General features: G+C 43.4%; 1 protein-coding gene across 1 annotated transcript; it reads left to right on the top strand.

Moving 5' to 3' along the window:
• Window positions 1-5,736: 5,736 nt before the first annotated feature.
• SLFN14 (schlafen family member 14) lies at window positions 5,737-16,586 on the top strand. The gene is made up of 5 exons (XM_065908497.1): window positions 5,737-5,786; window positions 7,591-8,657; window positions 10,435-10,563; window positions 12,192-12,906; window positions 15,752-16,586. The coding sequence occupies exons 2-5, from the start codon at window positions 7,604-7,606 to the stop codon at window positions 16,584-16,586; spliced, it is 2,733 nt and encodes a 910-aa protein (XP_065764569.1). The 5' UTR covers window positions 5,737-5,786; window positions 7,591-7,603.
• The last annotated feature ends 217 nt before the right edge of the window (window positions 16,587-16,803 follow it).

Raw genomic sequence — 16,803 nt, 5'->3', positions numbered from 1 at the left:
GAATCTGATGTCACCATGAAGGGATTTAGTGCTTCTCTAGATATGAGGAGATGGAAGGCTTGAGATCATAAAATCTGTTTCTAAAAACATGCAACTATCCAAAGACCTTCTCTAGATATGAGGAGATGGAAGGCCTTGAGATCATAAAAACTGTTCCAAAAACATGCAACTATCCAAAAACATGCAACTATCCAAATATTGGAGTGGGTTGCCATTTCCTTCCAAATTTAGGTAAGGTTGAAATGGTGTAGTGTTTCTCAAAATTCAGTGAGTTAGAACCACCAGGAGGAAAGTTAACACAGACGTCCTAAAGCATCAAAAACAAAGGACAAAACTGCACAATTCAGTTTTCTCGAATAAATAAGGTTGAATCTGGAGATGGAGCCCCCAAGCGTGTATATTTTTAATAAGTATGTTAAGGGAGAGGGCTTCCCAGGTGGCTCAGTGGGTAAAGAATCCGCCTGCAATGCAGGCAAACGCAAGTTCGATCCCCAGGAGCCCCAGGTCGGGAAGATCCTCTGGAGGAGGGCATGGCAACCCACTCCAGTATTCTTGCCTGGGGAATCCCATGGACAGAGGAGCCTGGTGGGCTACAGTCCATGGGGTCACAAAGCGTTGGACACGACTGAAGCGACCGAGCAGACACACATGCATGGCAGGGGAGATTCTGATTCACACCAAAGTTGAGGACCAGTGTTAGCCGCGATGAAAGGGGGTGGCACAAAGTGAAAGATGGGGCAAGGTGGTGGCTTGCTGCCTGTGTGGTTTAGACTATTCTGGAGAAAGTGGGCAGTGTGAAAGGCTTGAGAGTCTGAGGAGATAAGTGATTAAATATGAAAACCCATTAGGCAATTATGTTTTTAAATAGATGGAAGGAAGGCAGAGTGAAAAAAGGGGAAGCTATTTCAAGTGATGGCAAGTGTCCAGTGATAGCTAGTAAGAAATGGAAAGGTGGCATGTGAAGGGCGGCAGGAGGTTAGGGATGGGGAGAAAGACGTGAAGAAATAAAAGGAAAGTGTGGAGAAAAATGGAATGCCTTCTTTAGAGACCTATTAAGGATCCTCATTGTACTTTAGGGGCTTCCCTGATGCCTCAGTTGGTAAAGAATCCACCTGCAATGCAGGAGACCCTGGTTAGATTCCTGACTCAGGAAGATCTGCTGGAGAAGGGACAAGCTACCAGTCCAGTATTCTTGGATTTCTCTTGTGGCTCAGCTGGTAAAGAATCCGCCTGCAATGTGGGAGACCTGGGTTCAATCCCTGGGTTGGGAAGATCCCCTGGAGAAGGGAAAGGCTTACCCATTCCAGTATTCTGGCCTAGAGAATTCCATGGACTGCATAGTCCACGGGGTCACAAGGAGTTGGACATGACTGAGCAACTTTCACTTTCATCACTCGCATCGTACTTTAAAAATAGGAGAGTTTAGACAGTGAAGAGAATGGGCTTTTGCAACTGCTGTTTCCTTTTCCTGGTTTTCCCCTTCCCTCCCCATCACCCTTTCTCAATCTGGTGCACTCTTCCTTGCAGGATTAAGCTGCTATACCATCTCATCTAAGAAATCTTACCTTGTTCTTACAAGCTTAGTCGTTTTCACTCATTAGAACACCCCAAGCACACTGTTCATGAGTCTAGCTTGCCAGAATGGCACTAGAGTGTAGTGGTCATTCATATGGACTATAGCATTTGCAAGCATCAGAAACTCTGTTCCTCAGTTTCTCTATCTGTAAAAGTGGGAATAATGACAGTACCTTCCTCATTGAGAACAATGCATAGTATATGAAGTTCTCACCTGGTGTTACCACATATGTTGTATTGCCATGAGTTCTTTAATACATGTTTTCCCCCACTAGATTGTGAACAGGACATGTGTCTTATTCTTGCTAACAGTAAAGGCTGCACGGCAGAATGGTAATAAGTGAGTTTTGAAATCAACTGGACCCCAGGAGTTCAGATCTCAGCTCTGCTACCTACTAGGTGTGTAGCCTTGAGCTGTACTTCTCTTAACTCAGTTTCTTCATTTATAAGATGGTGAAAATAATGCATGTCTTACAAGTTATTATGAGGACAATTTGAGATCATCAAAGTTGCAGATCTGGCCCAAAGAAGGCAGTCACTAAATGGTGCAAATGACCAGTAGCCCCAGAGCACAGTACTATGTTTGGAACACAGTAAGTGCTTGATAATTGATTATTAAATGAAAAGCTGACATTCTCAGCCAGGCACCATACTAAACTCTTTATATACATCATCTCACTTCATCAAGAACGATATGAAGAAGGCACTATTATTACCTCCAACTTACACAGAAGGAACCTGAGGCTTGGATTATCTTAACCATAGCTTCAGAGCTAAAAAGTGCTAGAATTGCTATGTGCTTGGGGCTCAAAGGAAAAAAAAAAGTGGTTGATTGAGTGAGAGAATGAATGAAAGACTTACTCAGAGTCAGATGGTGGTGTGGTAAAAACAGCACGGTTGCTGTCGGTCACTATGTTATCAAGTCTGCTATGCTAGTCAAGTCATACTGACAAATGAATTTAGAGTGAGACGAAGCCTGGTATTCAGCTGTTTGTGTCTTTTGAGCTTGAAGGCTGTGCTGTAATTATCTCTGAGGATAAACTGAAATGCATAGTGAATAAACACATCTTAAATAAATTGGGGGCTCTAGTTCTTAGATAACTGTCAACAGCATGGCCAGATTACTGTCCCAAGATCTAGAGAGAATCACTGTCCAAGCTACTGATTTCAAGTTGCTTCATATCACGGACATTTGCTTCTAGGTATCAGAGCCAAAATGAGAACTCCTCCCTGTTCTGATAACCTACTATTCATAGCCAGGGGACTTGACTAAGGAACTTTGAAGAAGAGAAACTCTCCTTACTCATCTTTCACATTATCCTTTCTTATCCTGATTTGGTTCTCAATAGTTCATTAAAGAATAAGAAGAACTTCCCTGCTCATCTAGTGGTTAAGAATCTGTCTTCCAAAGCGTGGGACATGGGTTTGATCTCTGGTCCAGGAAGATTCCACATGCCACGGGGCAACTAAGCCACTGCCTCGCAAATACTGAGTCTGAGCTCTAGAGCCTGAGATCTTCGCAAGGCAAGAAGCCCTCATGCCACAGTTAGAGAAAGCCTGCCTGCAACAACGAAGACCCAGCACAACAACAACAACAAAAAGAATAAGAAGGAGAAAACAATCCAATTCCTAGTTCTCCTGCCCCATAAAATGTCTTTCCTGTTGACTGGGAAGAAAAAAAGGAAATACTTAAGTAAATTTCTGATTTTGAAGACTCCAAAGCAATCCAGAATCCTAAATTTGAGAGGCAGTGGAAGGAGTAGGAGCATTTGTATTAAACAGACCTGACCACATGCCGGCTCTTCCACTTCAAAAGTGAGAGTGAAGTCACTCAGTCGTGTCTGACTCTTTGAGACTCCATGGACTGTAGCCCGCCAGGTTCCTCCAGTCCTGGACTTTTCCAGGCAAGAGTACTAGAGTGGGTTGCCATTTCCTTCCTTCTCCAGGGGATCTTCCCGACCCAGGGATGGAACTCGGGTGTCCCCCATTACAGGCAGACTCTACCATCTGAGCCACCAGGGAAACCTGGCCAAGTAATCTCGGTTTCCATGTGGTGTGCCACACTCCCAGCTGGGTCCCTTGTGCCCAAAGGCACATGTCCAGTAAATGACAGTCTTTTCTATCTTTCTAAAAGTAAGTAATATCAGAAGAATTTCAGTGAAGCTGAGAATTAAGGTAGATGGTAGAACTAAAAGTGAGACTTCGGGACTTCCCTGGAAGTCCAGTGGTTAACACTCTGCACTTCCAATGAAGGGGACACGGGTTCGATTCCTGGTCAGGCAACTAAGATCCCATGTGCTGCACAGTGAGGCCTAAAGGGAAAAAAAAGTCAGACTGAGGATGTCCCTGGTGGTCCAGTGGTTCCCTGGTTAGGGAATTAGGATCAGCACTCAGTGTGGCCAAGAAATTAAAAAATAAGATAAATGAGACTGGATTTGAAAATGAAGAGTGAAAAGGGTTAAAGTTGAAGCTGAGAGCCGACCTTTGCACTTTATTAGTTTGTTGGTGATGGACAGGGAGGCCTGGCGTGCTGCAGTTCATGGGGTCGCAAAGAGTCAGACAAGATTGAGCAACTGAACTGAACTGAACTGATTATTCATCGTAGCATCCATTCTGGCTCCTGTCCTGGAAACTCTTTTCAGTACAACAGGTACATAGGGTCTGCCAGCAAAGCAGAACTTCATAGGAACAGTAACCTTAGTTAATGAAAAGAAATACGAGGGGTATTCAGAAACCTATTTAATAATGTCATTTCAACATAAACAAGTTGAAGTAGATGGTAGATGTTTGATGGTTTGACTTAGGGGGAAAGAACTGTGTTAGTTTTCTGTGGCTGCTGTAACAAATTACCCCCATTTTGGTTGTTTAAAACAACAAAAGTTTATTCTCTCACTGCCAGGAGTTTGACAAAAGTGGGCAGAAATCAGGGTATCAGCAGGGGCTGTGCTCCCCTCCCTCAGAAGCTCTAGGGGGCAGTCTATTTGGCTGTTTCCTATGCCTGCTGACACCCCCTCACATGTGGTCTCTGCCTCTGCAGTCTTTTGCCTTCTCTTTTGCACATATCAAATCTCTTTCTGCTGCTGCTCTTATGAGAACACTTCTGATTTGGATTTAGGGCCCATATGGATAATCTCCTCATCTCAACATCAGTACTTAATCACATCTGTAAAGATCCTTTTTCCTTGTTAGTGAAAGTGAAAGTTGCTCAGTTGTGTCTGACTCTTTGCCACCCCGTGGACTATATAGTCCATGGAATTCTTTAGGCCAGAATACTGGAATGGATAACCTTTTCCTTCTCCAGGGGATCGTCCCAATCCAGGATTAAACCCAGGTCTCCCACATTGTGGGCAGATTCTTTACCCACTGAGCTGTCAGGGAAGCCCTTTTAAGTTAACATTTATAGGTTCACCCCATCATCACCATCAATTATTGGTGGCCATCAGTCAGCCCTCTATAAGAAACTTGATTCAGTTTAACCAGCATCCCCAAATGAGATAACGGTCTCTTGTCTGGTTTTTTTTTTTCATTTGTTTTGTAAATTATGCAAATGATTGACATTTATTGTAGACCATTTAGAAAATACAGAAAAGTTAAAGAAAAAGAAAAAAGGAAAGGAAAAGAAATTTGATGAGAGGTCATCTGTAATTCTCTCATCCAGGATAGCCAAACCTTCATCAATGAGCATTTTTCTAGAAAGAGTCTTGTGTTTAACAAAGAGAAAGAATAGGAAAAATAGAATAAAAGTAAGAAGAACAGAACAAGCAATTTGGAAGGTGATAAAATAGGTTAATATTGTTCATAATGGATATGTACAGGGCAGCTTAATTTAAAATAAATATAGAGCTTTGAAATGAAATTAGCTATGACAGAAGCTGCTTGTAGGATGTATGAAAAAAGACATTCAGCCTTTCAGAGGTGGGGAGTTTTAGCTTTGGCCCTGCACTTGAACACCCCTGAATTTTCCCATTACTCCTTCATTTACTCCCAGAGGTCTGACTGTGGCCCGCCAATCTGCCCTGTCATGAACTTTTCTTGACTCCTTATCAGCCTTTCTCAGTGGGTCAGTGTTACGAAGTCTTGGGGAGTCTGGCAGAGTTCCTGCTCCTCCCAGGCTGATATCAGAAGGCAACAGGGACTGTGAGAGAAGGCAAACATTCAGACCAAACCCAGATGTGGAACTGAAACAGCAAGAGGAAAAGCAAGAGCATCAGGTAAAAAAAAAAAACACATTTTTTAAAATCTCATCCATCTCATCTCAGCTTATGTCTGAAGGTATAAAGAACTTAATAAAATTATAGCTCAGGAGAATCTTGTAAAGGAAAACGAGTGAGAAATCTGGGGACAAGTGGAGCAGACAGATGTTCATCTGGAGCTAGACTCTCAGACCACTTTGTATCTATCAGGGTTGTTATCAGCATTCAAGTAACATCAGTGAGAGTATAGTTCTTCTAGCTTAAAAGCAATTAGATTTGTTTTAGTCCCAGCATGTGGAAGTTATAGGAAGACAGATTATAGCTAAAAATAAGCAAGCTATATATAACAGAGCTGTCAGAAAATAGAAGGGGACTAATCTGAGAGACAATGAGTTGTGTTATTGGAGGTGTTCAAACAATTACTGGAAAGCAATTTGTTGGGAGTTGTGAATATTATAGAGTATTTAAGAACCAGATTGATGGTTAAAATGATCTTTAAAGTCCCTTCCAACACTTCTGTGATTCTATGATATGAATAGAATCTTATGGATATTTCTCTAAGAGCCAGACATTTACACTTGTGTATAGGAGATGCTCACCTATGAAAAAAACAATTCATCGGGTTGATTCTGGTTTGCTTGGAGGAAGTGAGAAAGCAACCAAGAGTAAACTAATGGCAGAGGAGGGGACCAAGCCTGTTGGATACCTGCTTTCTTTCCCTCTTGGTGGATATAAACACCACCCACATGGCCTCTGCTTAGCAGAGATCACACAGGGGGGAAAAAACTGGGCTTTCTTCTAGAGGAAGAATTTTGGTTTGGGTTAGTAAATCTTTTATTTTGCAATTAACAAAAACAAAGGAGGGGACATTTCTGTAACATCTGCTTTTGGGGTGCTAGCTTCAACTTAGGTTGAAGCTGTTTTCTGGTCTGGGAAGCAAAAGGAGGTTGACCACGATTTGGTAACTATGTCTCAAAGGCTCATGTCCATGCCCAGGTCTCAGAGGTTCCCACAGGCAGAACTATTATGAAGCAAGGAAAACTGTTCCTACATCACACTGTATAAGAAATGTACTTTTAGAAGAATGTCTGAAGAACTTGAAAGATTTCTGCATTTGGTGTCAGTCGGCATTCTTTCAGGAGTAGAATAAAGCTTTTTGAAATGTATAAAATAGCACATAGAGAATACCAAGTTTTATGTTTGTTTTTATAACTAGATCTTGTACATCACATATACTTCAAAGCTATACTCTCTTGGTTCTCTATTGTCTTCTTTCCCCTTTGGATTGTAAATAGGAGCATTTTCTGATGGCAACCACTTCTGTAAAATTCGTTTGGCTCCTGTAACAATCCATACCCTTTTTATCTGGGCTCACAATTGACGCTTCCTTATTTTAAATGAAAAATAACTAAAATTTTCAGCAATATGATTTTTTCCTTTATGGTTGAATAGTAAGCATTTAGTTTATGCCCATTCATGCTGGGAAGCCTAAGGTCTTGACAAAGTTGAGATAAAACAGTGAAATCTGACCTAGAAGGGTGGGATGGGGGGATGGGAAGGAGGCTCAAGAGGGAGGGAATACATGTATACATGTAGCTGATCCACGTGGTTGTATAGCAGAAAATAAACATTGTAAAGCAATTATACTCCAATTAAAAAAAAACAGTGTTATCAAAGGTGATTTCCAATACTAAAATCTATCTCCAATAATTTACAGCTTTGAAGAAAATTTTATAATCTCCGGAATTCATGTTAATATTGAAACAACACTTCTGTCCTAATTATCTATTGGAACCTCTTTCTGTCATTGCTTGTGGCGCAGAAGGGCTGCTGAGATGGAAAGCCTCAAGATGGAGAAGGAAATGCTTTATCCCGAGATAACTGTAGAAGTGGGCAGAGTCACTTTCGGAGAGGAAAACAGGAAGAGGATGGCCAATAGCTATTTGAAAAGAACTGAGAATTCTAGAATCATCCAAGCGACGTGTGCACTGTTAAATTCCGGAGGGGGTGTGATCAAAGCAGAGATTGAGGATAAGACTTACAGTTACCGATGCCACGGCCTGGGACATGATCTGGAAACTTCTTTTCAGAAGCTCCTCCCTTCAGGCTCACAGAAATACCTTGACTACGTGCAGCAGGGACACAATCTTATGATTTTTGTGAAGTCATGGAACCCTGATGTTTTCAACCTAAGGATCTGCAGCTTGCGCTCCAATTTATATCAGAGAGCTGTGACTTCCACCATCAACTTGAGTGCCCACAGCGCCCTGGAGCTCCTCCGAGAAAAACAGTCTAGAACCCAGAGAGGAAGATCAAAGATGCAGGAGCTACATTCTCAGAAAGCTCTGGATAGTTACATGCAGGAAGAGGAAGACATGAGGATGAGCGCCTCAGAATTTGTTAAAAAGGATAAGCTCGTGTATAAGGAGAAACTCAACTTCACTGAGTCCACACACGTCGAGTTTAAAAGGTTCACCACGAAAAAGATCATTCCTCGGACTAAAGAAATGCTGCCTCATTATGTCTCTGCATTTGCCAACACCCACGGGGGATACCTAATTATCGGGGTGGATGATAAGAGCAAAGAAGTGTTCGGCTGTCAGGGAGAAAAAGTGAACCCTGACTTACTAAAAAAAGAAATAGAAAACTGCATAGAAAAATTGCCTACATTCCACTTCTGCTGTGAGAAGCCAAAGGTGAACTTCACTACCAAAATCTTAAATGTATACCAAAGAGATGTCCTGTACGGTCATGTCTGTGTGGTTCGCGTGGAGCCCTTCTGCTGTGTGGTATTCACAGAAGCCCCGGATTCCTGGATCATCAGGGACAATTCTGTCACGAGGTTGTCTGCTGAGCAGTGGGTAACCATGATGCTGGATATTCCACCAGGTAAAGCAAGAGAAGCCATTGTTCTTTCAGGAGGCAGAAACTTCTGTCTTCATTTGGTTATTTGGCCAGGTAAAGAATGGGGCTTCCCTGGTGGATCAGCCATAAAGAATCCTCCTGCCAATTCAGGAGACGCAGGTTCGATCCCTGGGTTGGGAAGATCCCCTGGAGAAGGAGATGGCAACCCACTCTGGTATTCTTGCCTGGGAATCCCATGGACAGAGGAGCCTGGTGGGCTACCATCCATGCCATGGGGTCGCAGAAGAGTTGGAAATAACTTAGCGACTAAACGACGAGAAAAAAATAACATAAACCTGCTTTTGCTTATAAATCTTCTCCTATTAAAGGGTGATTTTCTACATTTTTAGTTCCAAAGATTCAGAATATGATCTGTGTAAAGTCAAGAAAAGCCTGTTGGCCATCAGCCATGAATTTGTGAAAGTTCCTTTTTTATTTTTCCTTTAAGCTTTTTAAAATAACATTCATTTCTTAAAAGTTAACATGTGCGTAATAGGAAACCAAAAAATACAAGAAGCAAAAACCAAAGTCATTCATAATCACAAGCAGTTTACCAATTGATGTGTCCTTCTAGGTCTCATTCTTATATACTGTAAAGATATGAACCTCTTGAACCTCCCTCCCACTTCTTACCCCATCCCACCCCTCTAGCTTGTCACAGAGCACTGGGTTTGAGCTCTCTGCGTCCCTCAAATTTGCTGAAACAAATTTGCAGGCTGATATTCCTACTCTAAAATATTCATCTATAGTCTCTCTCAAGGTGATATTTTAGAGAAACACTGTTTAAGAATGGCTCTCCACTAATTCTTTCAAGGGAAACTTGTTGACAAATTTGAATTGCTTCAGTAACATTAGGAGCCCATACTCCAGCCACTCTCAGGGCTGGGGGCACCACCAGGGGGAGAAAAACTAAAAACTTATGCAAAAGGAGGTCCTGGGGAGGGGTTGGGGGTGTGGGAGGAGGACTCCGTGTGTTTTCACTTCCTTTCAGTTTTGCTAAGCATCAGCCCTGGTGATTTCAGATCAGCCCATGAAAGACTTACAGGCTGAATGAAGTTTATTGGTTTGCCTCCAGGGTCAGTAAATTCCAGATTTGGTAAAAAGAAGCTTGGATCAAGACTTGAGTGATTTCATTGGATTATGCTTTCTCTTATCTTAAATTAGAGTTTACATCACACACACATACCAAACTAGAGATTCTACCACTTCTTATTCTTCATCTAAACTTGGTGGGGGGTGGGAGAGACCTTTAACAACTATCACAATATAAAAAAAATTACGGTGCTTACTTTAAAAATTTTTTTAGGCATGCTGGACCTTAGTTCCCATATTGGACCTTAGTTCCCCAGCCAGGGATCGAACCCATATCCCCAGCATTGGAGGCACAGAGTCCTAATCACTGGACCAGCAAGGAAATCCTGTGCTTACTTTTTCTGTCATCCCACCATCACCACTACTAGAAGACTTTTCTCTTTAGGGGTGACCTGGAACCAGAATATTAGAATTGGAAGGAACCGCAGGGACCACCCTTGCAGGAAGAGGAGAACTGACTTGCCTGAGATGAATCACAGGTGCCTTAGAAGACTCATGGCCCTGCAGGAGTCCCAGGCCTCCTTCCTAACATGCATGAACTGTTGGCAGCGTAGAAAGAGTGAGGGCAGCCCGGGCATGACACATGTCATACATCAACCGTAGGAAGAGCAATAGAGAAGTTCTTTATCATCTAAAATGATGCTTTGTGGGTCTGTTTTTTTTTTTTTAGCTCCTTCCAATTTGGAGGCTGACCACAGCCTTCACCTGATTTCATCAGCTTCATCTACCCTAAGAAGCCTGTCATATCCCATCAAAGTCTTAGAATTTAAGAAGGCTCTCCAACAGCACCTGTTTCCAGGTATTCCTTCTTGATTTCAGCTGAGGGGACTATTTATTTCCTATAATTAAATCGCTGGTGGGGGGTGGTTGGTAGCAATTCATCCCAGACTTCCTTCTTGGAGAAGGTCAGGTGTAGGGCTCAGCAGACATAATGGTCCTGAATTAATACACATAGTGGACTCTTGTTTGCAGTCATTAAATCCACCCTATACTTCTGTGTACCTTTGGGCTTCCAGTCACATAGCTTTTTTTTTTTTTTTTTCCCCTCCGAATATGAGAGAATAAATTTAAGAGAACTGCCCCTCCCTGGCTTTCCAAGGCAGAAGGAAGTGAGCCATGGGGTCACCTGGACTCTTCCAGGCGAAAGTCCAGGCAGAGTCTAAGGCAGAGTTTCTCAATCTCGACCCTGTGGACATTTGGATTCAATAACTCTTTTTTAAATTAATATTTTAATTGGAGGGTAATTGCTTTACAATATTGTGTTGGTTTCTGCCATACATGAACATGAATCAGCCATACGTATACACATGTCCCCTCCCTCTTGAACCTCCCTCCCACTTCTTACCCCATCCCACCCCTCTAGCTTGTCACAGAGCACTGGGTTTGAGCTCTCTGCGTCCCTCAGCAAATTCCCGCTGGCTCTCTATTTTACATATGGTTTGAGGGAGGCTGCCCTGAGAATTCCGAGAAGGCAATGGCACCCCACTCCAGTCCTCTTGTCTGGAAAATCCCATGGATAGAGGAGCCTGGTAGGCTGCAGTCCATGGGGTTGCGAAGAGTCGGACAACGACTGAGCGACTTCACTTTCACTTTTCACTTTCATGCATTGGAGAAGGAAATGGCAACCCACTCCAGTGTTCTTGCCTGGAGCATCCCAGGGACCGCGGAGCCTGGTGGCCTGCCGTCTGTGGGGTCGCACAGAGTCGGACCCGACAAACGTGACTTACCAGCAGCAGCCGCAGCCCTGAGAATTGCAGGAAGTTTAGGAGCATTCCTGGCCTCTAGCCACTAGATGGCGGTAGCACCTCTCCAGCTCCAAAAAGTCAGACCATTTCCAGACAGTCCCAAATAACCCCGCTGGGGGCAAACTTGCCACAGGTTAAGAATCACTGTTGAAAAAGCAAAGCTCTTAGTTTCCCCAAAGCAGCAGTTTTTTGTTCTCTCTTTCTCTCTCACACCCTTAACAGAAGTACCTTCCTAGAGTTACTGGGTCACTAAGGGATGTGGACAGAGTGTTAGAAGGCTGTTCTGTGAAGACCCCTCCCTGATTGCCCTTCCCTGCTGCTGCTGCTGCTGCTGAGTCGCTTCAGTCGTGTCCGACCCTGTGCGACCCCATAGACGGCAGCCCACCAGGCTCCGCCGTCCTTGGGATTCTCCAGGCAAGAACACTGGAGTGGGTTGCCATTTCCTTCTCCAATGCATGCATACATGCTAAGTCGCTTCAGTCGTGTCTGACTCTGTTCCCTGCATGAGAGCTGTCAGAAACAGGGACTTCACAACCCTGGCCTGTGAAGAGGAGGTGTTTTATTTGCCGATAAGGAAACTTATCCTAGCCACATTTCCGTGGCTTTATTTCATTATGAGATCGCGGGAATACTTAAATATCCTTTTATAAATCTTAGTAACCTCTCTTCCTTGAATTTTCAGTGACACGGGAAAAGATTCAATTTAAACCAGAATCCCTCTGTAAGAAGCTCTTCTCAGATCATAAAGGACTGGAGGAATTAATGAAGACACAGATATATCCTTGTTCTCAGGGGTTTGTGATAGTTTCCAGAAGCTGGGCCAGTGATGTCGGCTTAAGGAAGGAGCAGTATGTCCTCTGTGATGCTCTCTTAATAGCAGTGAATAGCCCCCCGGTACTCTATACAGTCTTAACAGACCCTACGTGGACTGGGGGGCTTGTGTATGCCCAGAACACTGCTCGTCAGTTAAAGCAGAGACTGGGAACTGTTGGTGGTTACACGGGGAAAGTGTGTGTCATTCCGAGGCTGGTGTACCTGCCCGGCACACAGCGCAAACCCAGCGAAATCGCCTTGTGCTATCCCCGACCCTACAGGCTTGCCGATGAGGACGAAATGGAAAAATTGTTGCAGGCGCTTATCGTGGTCTCTCTCTGCTCTCGATCCCTTCTGAGTGACCAACTGGGCTGTGAATTTTCCAATTTGCTCGTAGTGGAGCAGTGCGAGTTGCTTTCACAGAGCCTTCAGGAGACACGAGAACTGTTCGTCCACTGCTTTCCAGGAACCAGAAAGACAGTGCTGGCCATAAAGATCATGGAGAAAATTAAGGACTTGTTCCACTGCAAGCCCAAGGAGATCCTCTATGTTTGCGAAAGTGACGTCTTAAAGGATTTTGTGACGTAAGAGTTTCACTAATTAAACACCATAAATGTATTTAATCCGTCTTTCAACAGCATTGCACCAGTAATCTGTGTCTTTGCTGTAAGATTGTGCAATGCCTTTGATGCATACAGGCAAGAGCCCAAACTATGTATACATTTGCAAGTGATCAAGCAGCTGAGCTAGAAAAGAGCACTTTGCAGTGTTCACACTTAAACATTTCATTATCAATTAGCCACATAGGCATAACTTTTAATTTATAGAACTAGAAACATTTTCCCCCACAGTTTATGGCTTTAAACTTAAGAAAGGCTGAAACGAATCCATCTTGTTTCACATATGGCTTTTGCTTGATATTTAATGTTTTAATAGGGTATTTACATGCTTTCATAGGGTATTTCAGTCAATTAGACAGTCTACCTAACACAAACTTGATTTTAAATACTGTTTGATTTCATTTATAAAATATTTTTATGTGTTTGACTTTTTCTGATTCAACCATTTTAGAACTTGTTTCTAAACAAGTTCTTCTTGTTTAGAAGAACACACATTTGCTTCTGATTTAAATCTTTAGCTTTCTGATTTAAATCTTTTTGCACATTTGCTTCTGATTTAAATCTTTAGCTTTCAGTTTAGTAAAAGAAATGGGCTGTTATTCAATCCAGTGAATGAGGGCTTTTAGTTTTTGGTTTGCTTGACTTATTTATCAAGCTAATCTTTTTTGAGCACCATTTATATGCTAGATATAGGGTACATTTAGTGTTAAAGGAGGAAAACATGTTGAAGACCTTGCTATAAAGCCATGTAAGAGAGACAAAGAGAAAAATAAGCAATGGGAATGTTGCATAATTAGTATGATAGTAAAGATGTGCTTAAACTTAACAGGCTGTAGTTTGGTCAGCAAATACTCTCCAATGAAGGACATGCTCACTTCTTTCTTAAGAAGTCAGTAGAAGAAGTGCATTAAATAGGGGCTCTTTACAGCAAGTTGGAGAAGGCAATGGCACCCCACTCCAGTTCTCTTGCCTGGAAAATCCCATGGACGGAGGAGCCTGGTGGGCTGCAGTCCACGGTGTCGCAAAGAGTCACACACGACTGAGTGACTTCACTTTCACTTTTCACTTTCATGCATTGGAGAAGGAAATGGCAACCCACTCCAGTGTTCTTGCCTGGAGAATCCCAGGGATGGCGGAGCCTGGTGGGCTGCCATCTATGGGGTCGCACAGAGTCGAACACAACTGAAGCGACTTAGCAACAGCAGCAGCAACTTTACAGCAAGTAGAAAGGCATGGAGATGAATCAGAATGGTAGGTCTGCCTGGAGCAGTGAGGAGCTGTGGGTATGTGACAAATGATGAAGTTGGAAAGGAAGCAGACGCCAGATAATGAAGGATCTTGTAAACTGTGCTGAAGCTATGTTCTTTCTTATGCTTTATAGATGAGTTTTAAGAGAACCCCAGTCAAAAGCCAAGTTAAAGTCAACAAATAGCTATGAGCACAATGTGAGGGGGATACAGAGATGGCTAAGAATCAACGCTTTTCTTCAAGAAGTCTACACTAGCCAAACTGGAAGAAAAGAACTTGAATGGTTGTGACTCGGGGTTTGTGATTCTGGACAAAGGGATTAAAGCCCCAGGGACTGCATATGCAAATCAGGAAATTTGTAGGGATGGGTGATATGACTTGAATCTAAATTAGAGGAGGCAATAAACAACTAAAAAATGTTAAGTATATGTATGCATGTATATCTATTTATATGCTAAAATATATTATAAATGAAAATTGAGCTAAGTAAGTAGGATGGCATAGCCATAGAGGCATAGCCCTGTAGACTTGGTACCCTACCTGACATCCTGACATGTCATGGAACTCAGCAACCTCTAGATGCTTTCCTAACCAAAATCTAGAGAGGCTTCTGGTTTTGTACTAAAAATAAGTGGGGAATAAGGATTTTCTTTAGAGGAACTTATAGGAGCCCATATTTCTTTTTCATATGAAAATTATGATATGCCTCTAGGTGACTGCTTACCAGCTTTAGAAAAGAAAGCAAAGAAATAGTAGTAACAAGGGTAAATTCACTTTGAGATTTCCCTTAGATATAAGGAATTTATCTTTAAGGATTGTTAAGCAGTAGAAATGGACCATAGTAGAAAAAACAAAATCCTCTACCTGAGTTCATTTTAAAAGTCTCACATGCTGATTTAACTTGCTAACTCCAAAGATTAGGGCTTGCAATTATGTATTCTGTCAGGAGGAATTCCTAGGTGGCTCAGTGGTAAGAATTGGTCTGCCAAGCAGGAGACACAAGTTTGACTCCTGGGTCAAGAAGATCCCCTGAAAAAGGAAATAGCAACCCACTCCAGTATTCTTGCCTGGAAGTCCCATGGACAGAGGAGCCCAGCAGGCTATAGTCCATGGGGTCGCAAAAGAGTTGGACCTGACTTAGTGACTGTGCCTGCATGCTAAGTCACTTCAGTCACGTCCAACTCCAGGAGACCCTGTGGACTATAGCCCACCAGGCTCCTCTGTCCAAAAGATTCTCCAGGCAAGAATACTGGAGGGGATTGCCATGCCCTCCTCCAGGGGATCTTTCCCCACCCAGGGATGGAATCCCCATCTCTTACATCTCCTGTATTGGCAGGCAGGTTCTTTACCACTAGCGCCACCCGAGAAGCCTGACTTAGACAACAAATGATGTCAGGAACCTTGTAAGAAGAGCATTTTTGTAGTACTCAGGACACTACTGAATCAGTGAATCAGCCTCCAGATGAGAACCAGTCTCTAATGCCAATCCAGAGAGTCACAAACGCATGGTGTTCCTTTTATTTGTTTGCCTGAAGCCCTATTCTCTCCTTCATCCTTACAGCCAGCGAACGACCTGCCGAGCTGTGACCCGGAAAACCTTTATGGGAGGGGAGTTCCCAAAGATCAAGCACATAGTGATGGATGAAACTGAGCATTTCTGCAGTAAATATGGTGACTGGTACATGAAGGCCAAGAGCATCACCCACCCAAAGGTGAGGGCTGCTGGAATTGAAAACCCACACCACGGGATTCTCTGGCTTTTTCTGGACCCTTTCCAAGTCCAGTATGGAGATGGCAACGGCCTCCCCCCTCCATCTGCTCAGTTTCCTCGGAAAACAATCACCTGCGGGATCCACTGTGCCCTGGAAATAGCGATGCTCATGAAAGAAGAAATGAAGAGGATCAAGGAAAATCCTCACCCCAGCGTGTCTCCAGACACACTGGCGTCATTCAGGGAAGCTTCATATGAGGAAGCAATCCGTGCCCAGGCTCTGCCTGGGGTGTGTGAGACAGAGACCAACCTGACCACAGAAGAAATCGCGAGACACGTGGCAGAAAGATGTCACCAGCTGTTCCAGTGTGGCTATCTGCCCAGAGACATAGCAATTCTGTGCAGGAGAGCGGAGGACCGAGGCCGCTATGAGCTTGCACTGCTAAGAGCAATGGAATTATTTGAGACCTGCGGAGCCACAAAGGTTGTGTTCAGCCAGGCCTCTGGTGTTCTGGACGGTCACATTGTTTTAGACAGCATTCAGCAGTTTTCAGGCCTGGAGAGCAATATTGTGTTTGGGCTCAGTCCGGAGTATGCCCTGTCAGAGGAAGTTCATAAGCTCTGTTTTGCCTCGAAAGCCATCAAACACCTCTACCTGTTTTATGAAAAGAGGGCAACCTTCTGAAAATTATTTCAAACAGTATAGGAAGGGACAGAGAGCAGAGTCTCCCTGCCCCCCGGCAGGTGGCAGCTTCGCCCTTTCATGTGTCACAAGCGAGGACGTCAAGGCTCAGTCAGAATTGCGTGGAGCCACAGAACTGTCTCCTGGCACTGGGCCTCCCAGTCTATTTGTGGTGTCACTGGTCTTTCCCACTCCTCTCCACCTCTTCCCTGGGACTTAT

The sequence above is a fragment of the Muntiacus reevesi genome, chromosome 18 (genome assembly GCF_963930625.1).
Source record: "Muntiacus reevesi chromosome 18, mMunRee1.1, whole genome shotgun sequence".
Classification (NCBI taxonomy): Eukaryota; Metazoa; Chordata; class Mammalia; order Artiodactyla; family Cervidae; genus Muntiacus; species Muntiacus reevesi.
This window is presented reverse-complemented; position numbering and strand designations above follow the sequence as displayed.

Bases quoted from the DNA above. Each gene is read 5' to 3' on its own strand.
- SLFN14 (XM_065908497.1), top strand. From the start codon at position 7,604: ATGGAAAGCCTCAAGATGGAGAAGGAAATGCTTTATCCCGAGATAACT. The intron at 8,658-10,434 runs GTAAAGCAAGAG...TTTTTTTTTTAG, and splicing joins GATGCTGGATATTCCACCAG to CTCCTTCCAATTTGGAGGCT. The intron at 12,907-15,751 runs GTAAGAGTTTCA...TCATCCTTACAG, and splicing joins GTCTTAAAGGATTTTGTGAC to CCAGCGAACGACCTGCCGAG.